The following is an 18,566-nucleotide window of genomic DNA, read 5'->3' on the forward strand; positions in this document are numbered from 1 at the left end:
GCGCCCTACGCGTAGCGACGCGACGATCGCAAATTCCCCGCCCTCAAAAAGACAACGGAGAGAGCCGAATGAAAATGCGATCTTGAAGTTGACCGGTGATGAATGGCTTATGGTATTTGACCATGTAAGGCGTTTTTGTCTGATTTTTGCCTCTATGTATCACAAGCTGGTCGCTGACTTGGATCTAGCTGCGCGATGAAGACCCATGGTTTCTATCTCGGCTCTGCTTAGTCTCCAGGGCATTTGGTACTCTTGCCACCCCGCTGCTCTATCGCTCAGTCGTTCTACCACGTCGGTTGGATGATTTGACGAGAAACCCTGGCGGCTTGCTCTGTCGACTATTGACCGATTCACACACGCAGCTCAGGGCATACGTGCAAGAGTTAACTGTACCGCAGACTGCCGCTAGCTACCATATGGGACAGCGCGATGATTTCGAAGATCGAGACTATCTCGCCCAACTCGTGGAGCACTTGCCTAATCTTCGTCTTGTGCGGTATGTTTTGCTTCGGGTACCTGGACGGATAGCCTCGAAACGGCTAACATCAAGCATAGAGTGATGCACCCCCTTCCCCTTACTGATCGCTTTATAGACAGCTTTGAGGACCATCCTAACAAGCCAGAGCTGCGTATACTAGCGTTTCAAGGGTGGGAGAAGACGCCTTCTCGCTCTTTACATTTTGTGTCCACCATAAAAGCCAGTCTCCTCAGAGAAAGACAGCGGGTACCAACAGATGATGATAACCTCCCGAGCATGATGTTGAATTTCCAGAAGCTTTTCTTTTCTTGTCCGAACCTGAAGTCTTGCTCCTTGACCATGTTCGGACCTTTCGCAAACCCCGACGCGCTCGCGACGTTTGAGATGACAGGGGAAGAAATATTCCCTCGGCTCGAAAGCCTCTCACTTAATGGCTATTTTATTCGTCCAAATGAATGGCCTCACTGGCGCGACCGGTTCCCTTGGACCTCGCTCTCTTCTCTCGAGGTCGGCCCACAACCAGAACTCACGGACAGATTGTTGCAGAAGCTCAAGGGGCACACTGCCTCTTTAAAAAGGTTCAAGATAACTGTATGGACTGGAGAGGATGAAGCTGCTGCACAGGAACATCTTGAGGGGTTTCTCTATGCATTTGATAGCCTCGATACGCTTGAAATAACAAATTTCGTTTGTCCTGTCGAAGCAATGGCTAACCACAGAAACCTCGTCCGCCTCGCCGTTCATCTTGGAGAAGAATGGGACTCCGAAGAAGTTATCCCCTCGTGGAACGCTTCGGATATCGACTACTTGGATGACAACTGCCCAAATCTTGAGGTGCTTGAGATTGATTTTGAACGCCAGTCTGGCGCATGGGTGTGTTTCACCATCTCGGCTGTTCGAAATGAAGAACTAACGGCCATAATAGGATGACGAACTCTTGATATCTGTCGCGAAGGGCTTTGATTGTCTCCGTGAACTATGCCTTCATGTTCGTGTTGGTAGTGTTAGAGGTGAAGACCCACCATTGACCCCTGTGCTCAATTATCAATCTGCCCGAGAGATCGGATCTACCTTTTTCAAATCTCGCAAGCACTCATTCGATTACTATCGTTCGCGAATGCCCAATCAAAAACCTGATAAACTCGAAAGATTATTCTTAAAAACGGGGGTTGACTGGCATCTCTACAACCCTGGGAAACGCTTCGGCGGAGATCAAACGGTGGAAGAACTCAACAAAAATACATTTGAACTCCGAAAGCCAACCTGCAATACTGGGAAGTTGACCCTGGTTCACACAGAAAGAGATAAAATCGAGGCGCAAAATCGACAGGGCTATCCGGGTGCGACAGCTGAAAAAACAAAAAATGTCATATGCGCGGGCGAAATTGGAGCGCTCCATGAAGACTATTTAGGAAGCATTAATATCCTCACACGAGCCGAGTGAACCTGAGGCTGGAGGCTTCTTTTGATAACTATCATGACGGCTCTCAACTGCATGCACGTCAGCTGTGATTGGCCCCCAAGGGATCTTCATCGACACGCCCGGCCTGTATTTCTATTCGACTCCCAATTGAGGGACGTTACGTCTGATGTCAGCCTTGAAGTCAGTTCAGAGTTTCTCTGACAAAATCATCCCCGCAATACGTCATGAATCTTACGAGAGGGCTACAAGGCATCTCTGCAAAGCCAATATAGGTGAGATCGGCGAGCATGCCGAAGTTAGCCCCCACGGGCCGTAAGTCCGCTGGTGGCAAACCCAAGTTTTATTTTCAAGTAAGCCCAGGGGCATGAAGTAACATTCGGAAGGTCTTGACGGCGCCTTGTAAGTCGTCGAAATTTGTTCTTGAACATGTCCCAATGAAGATACGTGTTGTTGCGCAACTTCTTTGTCTCCACGCGAATAATCTGCCGTTAGACAATGCCCCATCTGTATATTTTATTTGCTAGAACCTGTGAGATACAATCCACAGCGGGCTCATATTGTAAGACATCTTCATAATGACCTGCGCTCTACATTTGGTATAGAATTTTGGCAGTAACTATACTTTTCACAAAATCCGCAGTGGAGACAGCGCGTAAAATAACCCCAAATGAGTATACAATGCTACGCCCTGAAGAAGCCCCTGCATCTTGGCACTTGCATTCAACCGACTGGAGTAAGCCACAGATGCAAATCAAAATGGCCCCAGTAAGATCTAAGGACACCCCGAATTAGGAATGCAGAATGCAACCTCTAGTTATGTCTGTTTCATAGTCTGTATAAAGGGTAGATTAGATAAGTTGTTTGTGTTATAGTGATGGTTCGAAAACACACATGTCGCTTGATGAAAATTTGCGATAATCTATATGGATTGTGTTGCTGTCAAGTTTGATTTAGTTTCATCGAAGGAACGAGACGAGATGATCGACACTTGAATATCCATAGACTTTCGCTCAGACCCTTTGCGATGTTGTATCAACTCGGGCAATGAATATCAATTCTTTTCTGGCCGTTTCAAGTTGGTTCTTGATCAAGGAATCTGACGTCGATTGTACTGCGGAGCAGCCCCGGGAGTCTTAAACAATGACCTCCCGGTAATGCCACACCTAGCAGGCAAAAGCTATATAAATGACCAATATTCCCCGGAAACCTCTGGGTATCATCAACCTTGAAATCACTACTATCTCAGCATCACATTTTCAACCCTTAAATTCCTCAAACTTGAACGAACAAATATTCATCATGTACATGTACAGTGCACTTTCCAGCCTCCTTTTGGCTGCCTCCGGCATCCACTCAGCCAAGGCAGACTCCTGCTACGCTGTTGGACATCTCGACACCAATTCTGAAGGCTGGGGCCTGGGCGGAACCACCTATGCCGGTAGTCAGGGACTGGATCTTTACAATTCGAAGGATGAGCTGATTGGCAGCTATGATCTGTGCGATACCTGCAGCGGTGTCTGCTCTGACCTCCTTCATGTCCCAACCAGCAATCTATCCGAAGTCTTCTCTTGGGGTGCCACATGCGGTGACTCCGGTTTTGAGTACGAAAACATTTCCCCCAATATTCTAAAATGCATGCTAATTTTATTTCCGTCTAGTGAATGCCACGGTGCCTACGGTACACAGACCCATATTGATGGCGATGAACCCGAGAGTGGCACTGACTTCTACGGCCTCGGAATTGATGCGACCTCTGAGTGCCGCGTCAACTTTGACTGCTAGACGTGTGGCGGATTTGTGTTTTTATAGCATAGTATTATAGTTTGTTCTGAGTAGCTCGAATGAATGGCTTGTGCGGCGAAGCTTTCGAGCCACTATTTTGCCAGTATGGTACTTTGAGACCCTGATCCAATGAAGGGCCAAGGGTGTTATAATGACTTGGAGGTAACAATGAGAATTCATTCAAAATTCCAGTGGACGAAGCTATAGTACTTCCAAACATAGCCTGTACTAGTATCCACGTGAAACCATGAGACTACTAAACTTGGGTTGATGCAAATAGTATTCAAGTTTGCCCTTTACGTACTACTAGGAGTAGTTTCTATAATTCATATAGTTATCGGAGAAAGAGCTTACACGCTGGCAGTGGAGCACCTTCTTTTTTCTAAATCCACAGTATTGACGGTCACTGAGGAAGGTTGAGGCATGACGTGTACCTAGTAGTATATTCTCCAGGGCCTCGAAATATTTCTCTCGTCCACAACCGCCCGCTTGATGCCCAGGTGGACACTGTTACCGCCACTGCTACCACCACCATCAGGAGCAGCGGGGAAACTTTCGTCAAATTTACCCCCTGGTGACTCTGGCCATTATAGTAGCAATGGTTTTAGGGGCCGCCCTCTGATTCTGTTCTAAGAAAAAGACCTGGAGGGATGAGAAGAAGGGCCAGGGCGAACATTAAGACCTCCTTCAAAGGGTGAAGGTCGGCCAGAGTACTAGTAGTACTAAGCAATAACGTGGAATCCCCCCTGCCCGCCATCCCCCAAACACCATAGTTAAGAAATAAAAATATCTCAACAACAACACCTTTATTCGATTTAAATGGATTTCGACATAGCGGTTATTCTCAAGTGACATAATAACATTTTCTTTTTCTGTGATTATTTAAGTTATTATTTATGTATAATACCAAAAATTACAGAGTATTTTTGCCCAATATATCATAAATATATATTTTGTCAGTCAAGTTTAAATTAAGAACATCCAAGCATATAACCCTGGAAGAATATTATAAATAAAACTATCTTATCCAGAATCCTATTACAAAGTAAGTGTTGTTGAGATATTGAGTTGGAATTTATTGCCTTGACTATGGTGTTTTGGGGGTGGCGGGCAGGGGGTATTCCACGTTATGCGTGGCGGGGAACTGACAACGTGGGGTCAGGTCAAGTTATAACTATCATGATCTTGCAATTATAATACTAGATCGAATCGTGATGCTCGGATAAGTCGGCCGAGGCGGCACGAGGGGTAAAAATGCAGGCCAAGGGTGGGAGAATTAATTTGACACTAGTACTCCGTAGTGCCCGAGAAAATCACTCAGAAGGCCCACAATGTAAGTAATTAGCGCCGACAAAGTCGGCATTTTCAAGTTGCAGGAAACATGTCTAGAGCTAGCCATTTCTATGAGAGCAGATGCTTCGCAATCCAACTATTGAACGCGAATATGAGAGCTTTTCGCGTACCTACCGCCTGTGAGAACGTCAACATAATCCCAGGACGAGAACCGACAGGTCAAAGCGCAATTTCTGCCGCGAGCACAAGTTAACTAAAAATCCACTGCTGTTGGCTAGTGTGATCAGATAAATCTTGATTCTCGAAAACCGCGCTTTTCTCGGGTGGCTATATTCCCGATTGCAACGGTCGGACTATACCGGGCCTGGCCCCCAGTTTTCATATGGGTGTCTCGGGACGCTGTCCAATCAACCTTTGAACCCAGTTTGATATTCATCTGATAACCCTTTTTGGAAGGCCGTATTTGCGGGTGCGTTCGAAGTGGGCAAGGGCGATCGGACACACAAAATTCGAGGGAAGGTTTGGAGAGAAGCGGGAAATTCAAAAGCATAGGCACATTGTTGTAAGGCAATGGGGTGTTCGGAGAGGTCGTTTGAGGCTGGACCCTGCGTCAAATGGTGTTCCACTTGAATCTAGCTGCTGGATCCGAGATCGGAGTGCCCCATCACACAGAAATGATTAACTGGGTGTGCTGATTGGCAGTAAGAAATGGCCCCAAAGATGATGCCCGGATCATACAGTTGGTGTCCGGTGAAATTATCTGATCTCGTCGTGCTAGGTAAGGATCGGTCGCATCTCAAGCAATGAGGTGGGTTTAAATAAGTGGGGGGGAGGGCGTCGGAGGCGTCTCTAAGCCGTGCCAAGCGCATCTTAGGGGTAAATCCTCTCCAGTTTCGGGGTGGCCGAGGGGAGGCATAGAAAAACTTATTGGACCTTTTTCCCTCTTTTTCCGAGTCTACCCCTCCGACCCTTGCTTCACGTTTTTAGCATCGACTACACTGCAACATCCACTGCGGATTTGTGAGTGCTGTCCGGCCTACGGATTGTCCCAAAAATATAAACCCGGGCGCTATCATGAGTAACCGCGGCATCCTTCGAAGCCGAAATGCGAACAATCGCTGGCCATGGTCTACCAAGACTAGCGAAGACCAGACGGACGAGCACACGCCAAGTTCAAGCGATGCTGAAGCTCCAGTGCTGTCGGCACGCGATGAAAAGGAAGTCAACGAACGTCCAGATGAGATCAACTTAGATGCGAAACCTGGTTTGCAAAAGGCTGAAGCAGTTGCTCTTATTTGGAGTAAGAAGACCGTTATTTGTCTCCTCGCTTGGTAAGAATTTATGGGCTCGATCACTTCCTATGAAACTGTGACAACGGCATAGTTTTGATCCAATACTAACTCATTATCCCATAGGGTTTGGGTTTGTTACATGATATTGGCATTGCACCAGATCATCTTGAGCAATATCACAGTCTTTGTCTATTCGTCCCTTGAATCTGCGCCACAAATCACGAATGCCTACATCATGGCCAACATTATCGGTGCTGTTCTGAAACTGCCACTGGCTAAAACCCTAAACCTTTGGGGTCGTGCCGAGGGGATGATGATATCCCTGGTCATATATCTGGTCGGTATGGTCGTCTTGGCAGCTTCCAACGATCCCACTACATACGCAGCCGGTTACACTATCTATTTCATCGGATACGACTGTATCTATTTGCTGTTGCAGATCTTCGTGGCTGACACTACCGGACTGCGAAACCGAGCATGGGCGTTTGCGTTCTCGACAACACCATTCATATGCACATCATTTGTTGGCCCACTGGCTGCAAAGTCGTTTGAGGAGACCGGATGGCGCTGGTCGTTTGGCGTCTTCGCCATCGTGGCACCTTTTGTGTTCGTTCCATTGATCCTTGTATTCAAGTACTACGAACGGAAGGCGGAAAAGCTTGGGCTTTATCATCCTCAGCCGAGTGGCCGCACTTGGTCTCAGAGTGTGATTCACTACTTCCATGAATTTGACGGTAAGTTGGGCCTTTTTCCTTTAGCTTGAAACTTCTGCTCCATTCATTGTACACCCTGCTGACCCTCGAGTAAAAGTGATCGGTGCTTTCATTTTGATGGCTGCTTTCGTCCTATTCCTACTACCTTTCAGTCTTATCACGAACGGAAGATCCAGCTATAATACTCCTACCTTTATCGCCATGGTGGTTATCGGATTTTGCCTGTTTTTCGTCTTTGCTGCTTGGGAGAAGTGGGGTACTCGATCCGAGTTTATTCCTTGGGCGCTACTCAGCAACCGCTCCGTTCTGGGCGCTTGTTTACTCTCTGCTCTTCTCTTCTTCAGCTTCGACCTATGGGACACATACTTCCTGAATTTCCTCTACGTCGTGTATAATCTCGATGTCACGATGGCGGGGTACGTTTTCAATATCTACACCGTCGGATCTTGCTTTTGGTCCGTTCCAGTCGGAGTCTTCATCTACTACACAAAGAGATTCAAATATTTGGCTCTGTGTTTTGGTTTGCCACTTATGATGCTCGGCTCCGGATTGATGATCCACTTCCGTGGTAGTGATCAAGGAGTTGGGTACATTGTGATGTGTCAAATATTCTACGCCTTTGCCGGTGGTACCATGGTTATTTGTGAAGACATGGCTGTCATGTCAGGCGGAGATCGCGAAGGCATTCCGATGACGCTCTCCTTGATCATGCTATTTTCTAGCATCGGTGGAGCTATCGGTGGAGCCGTTGCGTCTGGAATCTATAACAACACATTCGTCGAGACTCTTACCAAGGCTCTACCCGACGACAAAAAGTCTCAGGCAGCGACGCTAAGCTTGAGCTATATCAGCCAGATAGCGTACCCAGTGGGAGACCCAGTTCGTGAAGCCTGCGCTCACGCTTGGGGCTACACCCAGAGGCAAAATGCTATTGCGTCCACTGCAATCTTGGTGCTTGGAGTCCCGTGCATCATGATGTGGAAGAACGTCAATTTGGACAAGAAGCAGAACAAGGGCAACGTCCTCTAAGCTTGTGGAGCTCTATCAATCATGAGTCGGTATAATGTAAATTTCCAAGGTTTCAATCGGGTTAATAGTATATACATGGAGTTTGGAAGATTTTTCTGTCAGATAATTTTCTCAAATATACCTAGCTAGTCTTTTATCCCTACATATGAATTGCTCGCACAAAACAGACTTTTTGAAGAATCTGGATCAGGCTTCTGGATTTCGTTTTTATGGCGCGGTATCTGATTAAACGTAAATGGCAAGCAAATACCCGCGAAGGTTGCCGGACATGATTAGCGTATCAAACTGTAAAATAAATATGGATTAGGTGACTCGATTAGGTGACTCGATTAGGTGACTCGGAGTCTGTTTTAATCCCACAAAATTGAAAGGAAGCTAAGTTTATAACCAAAGAGAGATACTCAAGATTCCCAGATCACTTCAAGTTGAACTTTCATGGGCACAAGAGCCTCCTACTAGTTAGTAGTCAGCTAAAGACCCACACGCACAGGTCAGAAAGCCATTGAGGGCACTATCATCGTCATCCATGGATATTAACGTCTTCTCTCTTGCGCTTTGTCATTTCTAGACGCATACTAGACCCATAAAGAAACAGGCATTACGACACATCTCTACATGCTCCATACTAAAAAGCCTTCCAATTCCAAACTCACATAGATTTGTCTCCTCCTATGTCACACTTGAAGTTTAATGATGCGTGTTTCAAGGAGTCTTGGCCTCGTGTTACAATAATATTTGTTCCATCACATCGCTGTTAATGTCCGAGTCGGTTTTCACTGTGGGATACAGGCGCCATCGGCATTTCTTTTTCCCACAAGGTACTAAGATTTTAGGATCGTGACGCGCTAAAAGTCAGCTAGAGTGGTATAAAGGAGTAGCTTCTTCGATGTTTCTAAGCTTGAGCCCTGAAGCTACAGCAAAATCCTGCCACCTGCGCCCGACCCAGAATAGGTAGACCCACCCAGGGAAATCATTCTCGCGAGATCCACAAAGCATTATCCAACTCTCATGTTTTTCAAGTAAGTATATGAACATCGCCATTTCATAAATATTGACAAGTCAGTTCAGCTAAAGTCTTGGTCCTGACACATAAGCTTCGGAGGCGCTGCATCACAGGCTCTTGCCCCTGCATCGCGGCAGGGGCGGATGATTAATTTGTGAGATTGTACAATCATCGAGTAAAAATGCATCAATTCGACAACTCGATTGTATTCTCTTGGCTCAATTATGCGATGGAAGAAACCTGGAAGTTCCCATCTCATCTCATCCCGGCCCGAGATGTCAACATCAAGCCTGGGAAGTTAAATTGATTGAAACTGAATCTATCAGTTTGTCGATCACCTCACGCGAGGTATTTCCTCCACCATGGCTGGCTCACTGCGACCAGACACGAGGTCTAGGCAGGTGATGGGGGCCATTTGGCCCCACGGACTGCATGATGAATGGTTCGCAATGGCTAAATCGATCTTTTCACTGGTTGCGCCTTCTGGAATCACGTCATTTGCCCTAAGCAGTGGTGATGATGCACGGACTTGGCTGATATCGAAGAACATCAGGTCGCATTGTTTGAAATGAGCCCCAATTCCAGGACCGAGGCTCTTATTTCTGTCCGACGTCAAATATCTATTGTCTTGACCTGATTGAACTGAATTGCCCACCGTCATTCCTGCTGCGTGCCTTTGTGGGGGGCGCGTGTAACGATCGTGATGCCGACGATATCCAAAGAACAGTTGGACATGATCGGTGTCGCGGGGCGAGTCACTTCAGTTCTGTCGATCCTAGGCTCTGCTACTATAGTCGCTGCGTTCATGTGTTCACGGCACCTCCGAAGTCCCATTCATCGGATAATATTCTTCAATGCTTTTTATAACCTTTTCGACTCTGTCGCGACGATGATTTCTGTCAATGGACCATATGCAGGCGACTACTCGTCCTTGTGTCAATTTCAAGGATTTGCACTTCAAATGTGTGTTCTTCATTATTAGGCGTGAAGAGAAAAGTGAGCAAGCTGATGATAATACACTAGGTTTCCGATCGCCGACGTACTTTGGACGTTCGCTATGGCCCTAGACACGTACCTCGTGGTCTTCCATCGTTTCGATACTCATTCACTACACAAACTTGAGAAATACTATCTTTCGATTATCACTATTGTCACATTCATTCCGGCCCTGGTATTTTTATTTATTCGAACACCAGCGAAGGGTCCTATATACGGCAGTGAGAAAGTAAGCTCCGCATTTTCCCACTTCAAGGCCCATGCCATCTCCATGAGAGACTGATAAACTAATTCCGAGCAGATCTGGTGCTCCATATCCCCAAAATGGGTGATGCTTCGCATCGTGCTATATTATGCGCCTGTATGGTATGTACAGAGCAGAGCTCCGAGTCCTATCACAATGACTAGAATCATAGATTGATTAATTTTTACTCCCACAGGCTCGTCATCGCCATCGTCTTAGTATTATACTTTCTGATCGGCGTCGAGATCTCACGTCTACGAGACGAATTCAAATTAACCGAAGACTCCGATCACATCCAACTCACCTCAAACGTTTCCTCCTCCCACTCCCACACACCCTTCGAAAACCCAAATGGCTCGGTCATCACAACAGTCGAGGCAACCAAACCAAAGTCTTCACAAGGCTATGACTCCGGCGTTACCAGACAAACGTCTGTTGAGCGTTCTATTACTACATTTCGGCCGGATTCATCGAGGCCATTCCCACCGAACTATCAGCTTCCGACACAAAGACGCATGTCGTTCAGACAATACATCCTCATGCCGTCTTTGTTCTTTTTGGCATTGCTCACAACGTGGGTTGCACCAACGATCAATCGTGTTTCGGCATTTATCCATCCGGGATCAGAATCCTATTCGCTTTTGTTGGCTGTCAGTGCACTAGGGTCCCTTCGCGGATTTTGGAATGGCGTCATCTTCGTCACTATGGGGATGAAGGGCTGGAAACAACGAGCGATTGAACGAAGGACACGATATAAAGTATGTCAGCGCAGATCCCCGAGTCCTGTTCATATTCTTCAAGAAATGCTGACTCCAACTTGTCAGTCCAGGCACGGTGTCAGATAAACTCCAGCCAATAATTCAATTAATAGAATAGAAAATATGGGATAATGTACTTTTGAATTTAATTTTTGATCAACCAAACACATGCTACTTTAAATGGAGCCAGCCTCTTTAAGTTATCATAGAATTTGAGTTCATATAGTTGCCAGTGGGCGGCTGCCGGACCTCGCATCCAAGAATCGGTCTTCTCTCCGGTCAATCATCGCGCGTCTTCGGGCACGTATAAAGCGAGGGGAATCCGCCATAATCTGCGGGTTCGTACAGGCGTATTTAAAGGGCTTTCCGTCCCAATCATGATGCTATAATTCAATCCATACTACGAAATATTTGAAGTAGCCAGGCAAAATGGTCACCAAACCTACTGTGCTCCACATCGGAGACGCCATCAAATACAACCATGATTTCTACGACAACGAATTCACCTCTCGATTCAACGTCATTCAAGCAACAGAAACAAACAGAGAAGATTTTATTCAAGCCTTGAAATCGCAGAAGTAAACACACACACCTCTTCTACCTTAACTAAAGACTCCTACCTCTCCATCTGCCTGAATTACTCTAAATATCCCACTAACCTCAACAAACTTCCAGATACGGCCCCTTCTCAGCCCTATTCCGCCCACACTTCCAAACAGGCGGCTTTATGGGCCAATGGGACAAAGAACTAATCCCCCTCTTACCGTCCAGCATGCGAATCTTCGCCTCAGCAGGAGCAGGCTTCAATTGGGCCGACACCGACCTCCTCGGCGCAAGAAAGATCTGGTATGCCAACGGTGCTGGCGCCTCCGACGAAGCCGTCTCCGATACAGCCCTCTACATGATCCTCAGCGTATTCCGAAACTTCACACGCTCCCAACTCGCAGCAAGAACCGCCGATCCGGAAAAGTTCACCACAACGCATAGGCTCATTGCGACGATTTCGCAGAATCCACGCGGCCATGTACTAGCCGTCATCGGGTTTGGGAATATTAGCAAGAAATTGGCGTATAAGGCGCGCACGGCACTTGGGATGAAGATTCATTATTTTGATATTGTTCGCGCCGATAGGCAGGTGGAAGAAGAGTTGGATGCGACCTTTCATGAGTCTTTGGATGAACTTTTGCGGATTGCGGATTGTGTTACGCTTCATACGCCGTTGAATAAGTATATGCAGGATTTGATTGATGATCGGGCTTTTGCGTTGATGAAGCCGGGGAGTCGGATTGTTAATACTGCGCGTGGAGAGGTTGTGAATGAGGATGCGTTGGTGAGGGCGTTGGAAAGTGGTCACGTTTCCGCGGCTGCTTTGGATGTGCATTATCATGAACCGCAGGTTTCACGGAGATTGGCGAGTATGGAGAATGTTACGCTGACCACGCATATTGGCGGTGGTGCTTTGGATACGAGGATCAACTTTGAGCTTAATGCTATGGAGAATATTCTCGCGGTTGTGGGATCGGATGGGGAATTTGTTGGACAACCGCTCACTCCTGTTAACACCAAGGCCTTCGAGGGAGCAGCGCAAGAAGAATGAATGAATGAATAAATGAATGAATGATAATACTCGACTTCGAGTCATTCTATGGTATACATTTTGATTTTAATGCGTTTTGTATATAAGGGGGGTTTCCTCTTTATTAATTGCCCTCCTTCGGGGGAGGCGAAGTGTCCTCTTCTGCGCCTTCAACAGCAGCAAGGGCATCTTCCTGATCGTTGACCTTCTTGCCACCAGACGCAGCCTTTGGCTTTTCCGAACTGTCAGTGGGGGCTGTAGCGAGTTTAGCCGCCGCAATACCACCGGCAGTGGTATACAGAAAGTGTTCTTGAGGGAAGTGGTCAATGTGGTTGAAGAAAGAACCGAATCTGCAGTTGAAGTTAGTATTACAGCAGCGACACGATATGAATTCACCAGAACTTACTGTGTGGTATCCTCCTCCTCGCGGAAGATGCGGTCATAAATTTCCCGCTGTTTGAACTCGTTCATGACCGCAGCATACTTCTCAAAGTCGATGGGGTCACGGTCGAGGGTCTTGGCTTTGCTATTGTAGTTATCAAAGATGGGGCGCTCGAGCAACAAGCCCAGTCCAGGCGCTTTGGGAATGGCGATGCGATCAGGGCCGTAGGTCTCCTTGATGCGGTCTGGAGTACAACCGGAACGAACAACAAGGGCACACATAGCAACCATCTTGCGAATCTGATGCATCATAAAACTCTGACCGTGGACCTTCAAGCTCAGCCACTCGGTGCCATTGATGACAATCGGCTCCGGGTTCACCTTGAATGACTTGATGTGTCGCTTAGCGGAGGGATCCTTGTGTGTTTTTTGCACGGTGTAGTTGTGGAAGTTTTGAGTGCCTTCGTACTGAGTGAGGCACTCTTGTAGGCGAGTTACGCGGGATGAGGGGACGCGGTAACCTTTCTTGGCCTGGATATACGCGGCCTTGATTGCCTTGACGGTGTCGGTAACCATTTGTTGCTGAGGGGTCATCTTGAAAGGCTTCTTCTCCGCAGGCTCAGAGGGATTTTCCGGCGATTCGTCCTTTGTTTCGGGCGTAGCCTCAGCTTCGGCATCGGTCTCGGCCTCCTGTGCGGCAGCTTGCTCCGCGTCATACCAGAAGAGAGACTTTTGCACAATCGCGCGGACATCCTCGGGAACGTTGTCCAGGATAGGCTTGATGTATGTCTTATCGACCTCCTCCCACCAACCCGCGACCTCCTCCTGTCGCGACTTGAGGTCATCCGTCTGGCCAGTCTTGTCGGCCAATTCCACGATCTTTTGGCCCAAGAAGGTGCTGGGGTGGGGCGGCAGAAGGCAATAGCTGGGCATCAAGTACTCGTAGACTCGGGAGTCGACTAGCTGATAGCAGTTGAATCCACTAGTAGTTGGCTCAACACCCCAAACCCGGATTTGGGGGCCCAGTTTCTCGTTGATCTTCTCGACAATATCCGGGTCCTCAATGATCATCTTCAGTGAGACGACATTTCCAGCAGCATGCACACCCTTATCAGTTCGAGCGCAGCGAACGAATGACGACTTCTTTGGGTCCTCGGCGTTGGCTTTGGAGATGGCACCGGCGGAAACAAGAGCGGCGAACAGGTCACCCTCGATTGTTCTTTGGTTCTCGTTCCTAGAAGAGAAATGTCAGCATCCCGATATATCTTTATATCTAGGAGAGGTCGCATTGAACATACAATTGCATGCCAAAGTAGCCCGTGCCCGAGTATCCCATCAAGATAGCCACCTTCTTCTTCGGCCGACGCTCTTCATTGTCGATTTCTTCCTTTGAGAATTGAGTGGCATAGATTGGAGCGGTGACTTCCTCGCCATTTTCGATCTTGCGACGCTTGTTCTCGGCCTGTCGCTCGGAACGGTCTCTTTTATTTATGGCTTGACGACTTCCTTAGTTAGCCAATTGCAATTCAACAGACAGCGCAAAGAATAGCTTGGATGAATTTAAGTCAATTGACATACCTGAACTCCTTCCTTCCCATATCGCGGTTCTTACGCCTTCCACCAGCTCGTTCTCCTCCGCTTGGGTTGTCGGCCATGATATGCGACTGAAGATCTCGTCTAACTCGGGGCGCTTGTGTTGGGAGCCAAAGGATCGAGCTGGAACTCGAACTGGAAGTGACGAGGAGAAAGAGTGCAGAGGAGTTGGGAGATTTGGAAGAGTCTGGAAAGTTGTGAAGGTCGCTCGATTGCGACTGAAACGGAAGGCACGCATTAACTCGGCTGGCAGAAATCAAAAGGTCGCACCTTACGCCGCAGCGCAATTCCCGTATGGTAGACACGCTAGTCCCAATACAGCCTAGTGGGTGCCTTCCTATCTTAGTCATCTTAGTCATCTCTAACACAAACAGTGCAAACATGCATGTGACGTGAAGCTCTCGGAGCCGCATTGCTGCTTTGCCTGCCTTTCATCCTCACTCACTCATTCTCTCGCCTTCTTTCACTCGCTCACCCTTCACCAGGCCCAGCGCTCACCCCCAGCGCTACTCCGTGCCGACTCCGACCCTCTCTCTGTCTCTCCCTCGGCATTGTCTCTCGATTCGCAAGAGATGATGATCTACATGCTTCCTTGAACTTTGCGACTAGAAGCTTCGCCTTCCGACTCCACTCGACTCGACTCAACTGTCGCAACAGATCTAGCTTCGAGCTGTCGCCGCGATGGATCTCTCCAACACTTTGATTCGCAGCGTGGTGCGCGCCTTCTACGAAACCAGGCACATCCTGGTCGTGGATGCGCTCTTCCTGCACTCAGTGTATGTCTTTCTTTGAGATGCCTCTAAAGCCACACACCTTTGACTCATTCCTGTCCTAGACTTCATGCCGAGGACCTTGCTTTCTTGATGGGCATGCAACAAAAGGATCTGCGAAAGCTATGCGCTCGTCTGCGCGAAGACCGGTTAATCGCCGTGTAAGGGACCCTCCCTTTCCCTCTTCACCTCCAACCTCCACCAACATCATACTAACCTGACTCGCGGCCCAGGAGCACACGTGCTGAGATCCGCGATGGCTCAACTCGCCCGGTCAACCGCGAATACTACTACATCCCCCTGCACCCCGTTGTCGACGCGATCAAGTACAAAGTCTCGCAATTGACCTCTACCATCAAACTGCAATACACACCCAGCGAAGAAAGAAAGGAATACATATGTCTCCGATGCTCAGCAGAATGGACCGAACTCGACGTCCTCAGCCTGGTCTCCGACGAGGGCAACTTCGAATGCCAAAACTGCGGTGCAGTCCTCGAACGCACCGAAGACGTAAAAGGCGTCGAGGGCATCGACCGAACCGGCCATGAAAAGAACAGCAAACTAATGGCCCAACTTGACACAATGCTCAAACTGCTCAAACAAATCGACTCGGTCGAGATCCCACCCAACGACTTCGACACAGCCTGGGACCACAAAGTCGAAGTCATCCGCAATAACCAAACGAATCCCATCCGGCCCGCAATCCCCGTTCCACCAAAGGCACAAGACGCCACCCGCGCAAGCTCCAAAACGGACAGCGCGGCGCTGGAAATCAGTCTCACGTCCAGCGCGGAGAAATCTGCCGCCGACCAGGAAGAAGAAGCCCGCCGCAAAGCAGCCGTCGAAAAACAAAATGCCCTACCTGTATGGCATACGCACTCGACGGTCAACGCGAACAATGCCTCCGGTGGAACTGCAACAGTCAAGAACGAAGCTGGAGTCCCAATCAAAACCGACGATATCGATGAGGACCAGAAGCCCTCGCTCGACGAACTGGACGACAAAGTCGCAGCATACTACGCGGAAATGGAACGCGAAAAGGCCCTCCAAGCCCAAGAAGACGCTAGTAGCGCCGAAGATGACTCGGATGACTTTGACGAATTCGAGGACGTTAACGTCTCCGTTTCCGGCCAAAGTGGTCCCGCCACCCCGGCCCCCGGAGCCGCGCCCACCAGTATTCCAACACCTTCATCTGGTATTGCGGGTCTCAAGCGCGAGCATGATACGGGGTCCAGTGCGGCTCCTTCATCTGTGGGCACACCGTCTACCCCCGCTGACGATGGGCCCGCAATGAAGAGGGTTAAAACTGAACCGGGAGTTAAGGAGGAGCCTGTTATCAAACCTGATCCGGAGGTTAAGCAAGAGGCCGATATTAAGGACGTGAAGAAGGAAGAGGAGTCCGATGAAGATGATGAGGAGGAGTTTGAGGATGTTTAATGTGTTGCTTGCATGGGGATCAGAGCGGAACGAAAAAAAAAAATAGCAGTCGATGCTTTTATTGATCATGGCATTGGCGCTGGCGCTCGGCATATGTTCTATTCTGTACTTTATTTTACGAGATATCTTGAAAACAATTCATCATACCTACCCATCAACTACTACATGACTTCTACATACTAACTAACTACTAACTACTAGTACCATGGTAGTGGGAGCCATACCAGGCGGTGGTTTCCCACTTTGGAAGATCCATCAACATCATTCTTCTACCATTTGAAAACTCAACCTTACAATTCCAGATTCCTCTCACATAAATCCTTCCAATCCCATCCCTCTGCACAAGTCTATCATCCAGAACTTCAACCCATCCTAAAAATGCCCGCAACTTCGCACGAAGGCAATAACCCACAACTACACGCAGGTTCCCGCTACGACGACTCCCCTCCACCATATGACCATGATAGATTTGTTGGAATTCAATTTAGAATGATATCTTGACAACAACTTGAGCCTTAGTTGCCACCTAGGGACACGATTGCCCAGGGTCACGGTGTATCTATAAAATTCGGAATAGGGACCTCAGAATTTGATTCAGAAAATACTGAAGCATACAAGTATTTTTTTGGGAGATTTGATTTAAGAAAGATGGATAACGGTTGTTGAGATATTTTAAATGGAATTTCATGCCATAACTATCGTGTTTGGTGCTAGATATCCGGCTCTTACCAGTGCCCAAGTAGGCCCCGTATCCGCCCGACCGCAACCTACGTTGAATACTATTGAACCTCGTTCAGAGTACACAACTAATATTGATTCTTTTTTTCCGGAGGCTGAGATTGTAGGAAATATATAGTGGCTGGCCTCTAGGAAAGTCAGTAGTCATCGGAAGACTGACTCTACACAGGTATTTATGCTAGCTATAACTAAACATAAGTAGGATATATTTCCTGTTTCTGCTGAATCTAGCACATACGACCATAGGGTGTGGAGAACAGGGCTTCCCGTCCGCTCAGCCGTACTTAAGCCACACGCCGGCAGGTTAGTAGTATGGTGGGTGACCACATGCGAATCCCTGCTGTTGTATGTTTTTGAACTTTTTTCTTCCTCTTTTTGGGACTGCTCTTGCCACTTTTCTCTTCAGTTTGCACCGACTTCCAGTGGACCTGGTATTCATAACCAAACTTTATCGGAAGAGTTCGATGAGACCGATCCCGTTGTTCTTGCGAAACTTTATCAGGAGGCAGCTCAGGTTCTCGCGGAGGGAGTTCTGATCAACCTGACAAGTTTCTTTTCGAGGACTCGGAGACCCTGGGGTCTCTTCAAGTTCCTAACATCGCCGGCCACTGGAAGTTAGGTATACTCTATCATATTCAAGTTCTGAAGCAGTGCGTCATCGCGGATTAGGTTAGGGTCCAGACTCGGAGTTTGCGGGGTTGAATCATGATACTAGTACTAGTACTAGTAACGTTAGTTAGCTGAGGTCAAGTTGGTCTTGCTTTATAGGCCCAGGTGGATTTGAATTTGAACGTGACTTCAGGGTATATGCTCATTGCCCAGGTGTGTTAGTAGTAGACTGTCCTTTTGAAATGAAATCTCATTCACGTTATTACATTCAAGTTTTATAAACACTGTTCTCGCTTCATACTAAAGCCCTGACAGCACCTAATTACTACCAATTCTGCGAATGCCAAAGGTAGTATGCTAACAAACAACAATGTAACTAACCTGTAACACTACCGTCACCTTTTTACTAGAAGGTAGCAGGACCACAAAATCATACAAGATCACCAATAGG

At 47.8% G+C, this 18,566-nt stretch overlaps 7 protein-coding genes across 7 annotated transcripts; 6 read left to right on the forward strand and 1 right to left on the reverse strand.

The window, feature by feature from the left end:
- Positions 1 to 817: 817 nt before the first annotated feature.
- Positions 818 to 1,408, forward strand: N7481_003684 (uncharacterized protein; the record flags this gene model as incomplete). Its single annotated transcript, XM_057262903.1, has 1 exon — positions 818 to 1,408. One exon carries the CDS (start codon positions 818 to 820, stop codon positions 1,406 to 1,408), a length of 591 nt encoding a protein of 196 aa, XP_057124564.1.
- Positions 1,409 to 3,200: 1,792 nt separating this feature from the next.
- Positions 3,201 to 3,683, forward strand: N7481_003685 (uncharacterized protein; the record flags this gene model as incomplete). Its single annotated transcript, XM_057262904.1, has 2 exons — positions 3,201 to 3,502; positions 3,560 to 3,683. The coding sequence occupies 2 exons, from the start codon at positions 3,201 to 3,203 to the stop codon at positions 3,681 to 3,683; spliced, it is 426 nt and encodes a 141-aa protein (XP_057124565.1).
- A 2,367-nt stretch (positions 3,684 to 6,050) lies between these two features.
- N7481_003686 (siderochrome iron transporter 2) lies at positions 6,051 to 8,010 on the forward strand (the record flags this gene model as incomplete). Its single annotated transcript, XM_057262905.1, has 3 exons — positions 6,051 to 6,307; positions 6,392 to 7,002; positions 7,079 to 8,010. 3 exons carry the CDS (start codon positions 6,051 to 6,053, stop codon positions 8,008 to 8,010), a joined length of 1,800 nt encoding a protein of 599 aa, XP_057124566.1.
- Positions 8,011 to 9,716: 1,706 nt separating this feature from the next.
- gprI (putative cAMP receptor (Car4)) lies at positions 9,717 to 11,098 on the forward strand (the record flags this gene model as incomplete). Its single annotated transcript, XM_057262906.1, has 5 exons — positions 9,717 to 9,976; positions 10,037 to 10,238; positions 10,311 to 10,375; positions 10,450 to 11,011; positions 11,078 to 11,098. 5 exons carry the CDS (start codon positions 9,717 to 9,719, stop codon positions 11,096 to 11,098), a joined length of 1,110 nt encoding a protein of 369 aa, XP_057124567.1.
- A 342-nt stretch (positions 11,099 to 11,440) lies between these two features.
- Positions 11,441 to 12,608, forward strand: N7481_003688 (D-mandelate dehydrogenase-like dehydrogenase; the record flags this gene model as incomplete). The annotated part of the gene is made up of 2 exons (XM_057262907.1): positions 11,441 to 11,589; positions 11,687 to 12,608. The coding sequence occupies 2 exons, from the start codon at positions 11,441 to 11,443 to the stop codon at positions 12,606 to 12,608; spliced, it is 1,071 nt and encodes a 356-aa protein (XP_057124568.1).
- A 103-nt stretch (positions 12,609 to 12,711) lies between these two features.
- On the reverse strand, positions 12,712 to 14,623 carry N7481_003689 (pseudouridine synthase PUS2; the record flags this gene model as incomplete). The annotated part of the gene is made up of 4 exons (XM_057262908.1): positions 12,712 to 12,937; positions 12,994 to 14,202; positions 14,267 to 14,470; positions 14,547 to 14,623. 4 exons carry the CDS (start codon positions 14,621 to 14,623, stop codon positions 12,712 to 12,714), a joined length of 1,716 nt encoding a protein of 571 aa, XP_057124569.1.
- A 619-nt stretch (positions 14,624 to 15,242) lies between these two features.
- N7481_003690 (putative transcription factor TFIIE complex alpha subunit) lies at positions 15,243 to 16,768 on the forward strand (the record flags this gene model as incomplete). Its single annotated transcript, XM_057262909.1, has 3 exons — positions 15,243 to 15,337; positions 15,397 to 15,492; positions 15,565 to 16,768. 3 exons carry the CDS (start codon positions 15,243 to 15,245, stop codon positions 16,766 to 16,768), a joined length of 1,395 nt encoding a protein of 464 aa, XP_057124570.1.
- Positions 16,769 to 18,566: the final 1,798 nt, after the last annotated feature.

The sequence above is a fragment of the Penicillium waksmanii genome (assembly GCF_028829765.1).
Source record: "Penicillium waksmanii strain IBT 27052 chromosome Unknown utg000004l:1.0-5674109.0:1.0-5678898.0, whole genome shotgun sequence".
Taxonomy (NCBI): domain Eukaryota; kingdom Fungi; phylum Ascomycota; class Eurotiomycetes; order Eurotiales; family Aspergillaceae; genus Penicillium; species Penicillium waksmanii.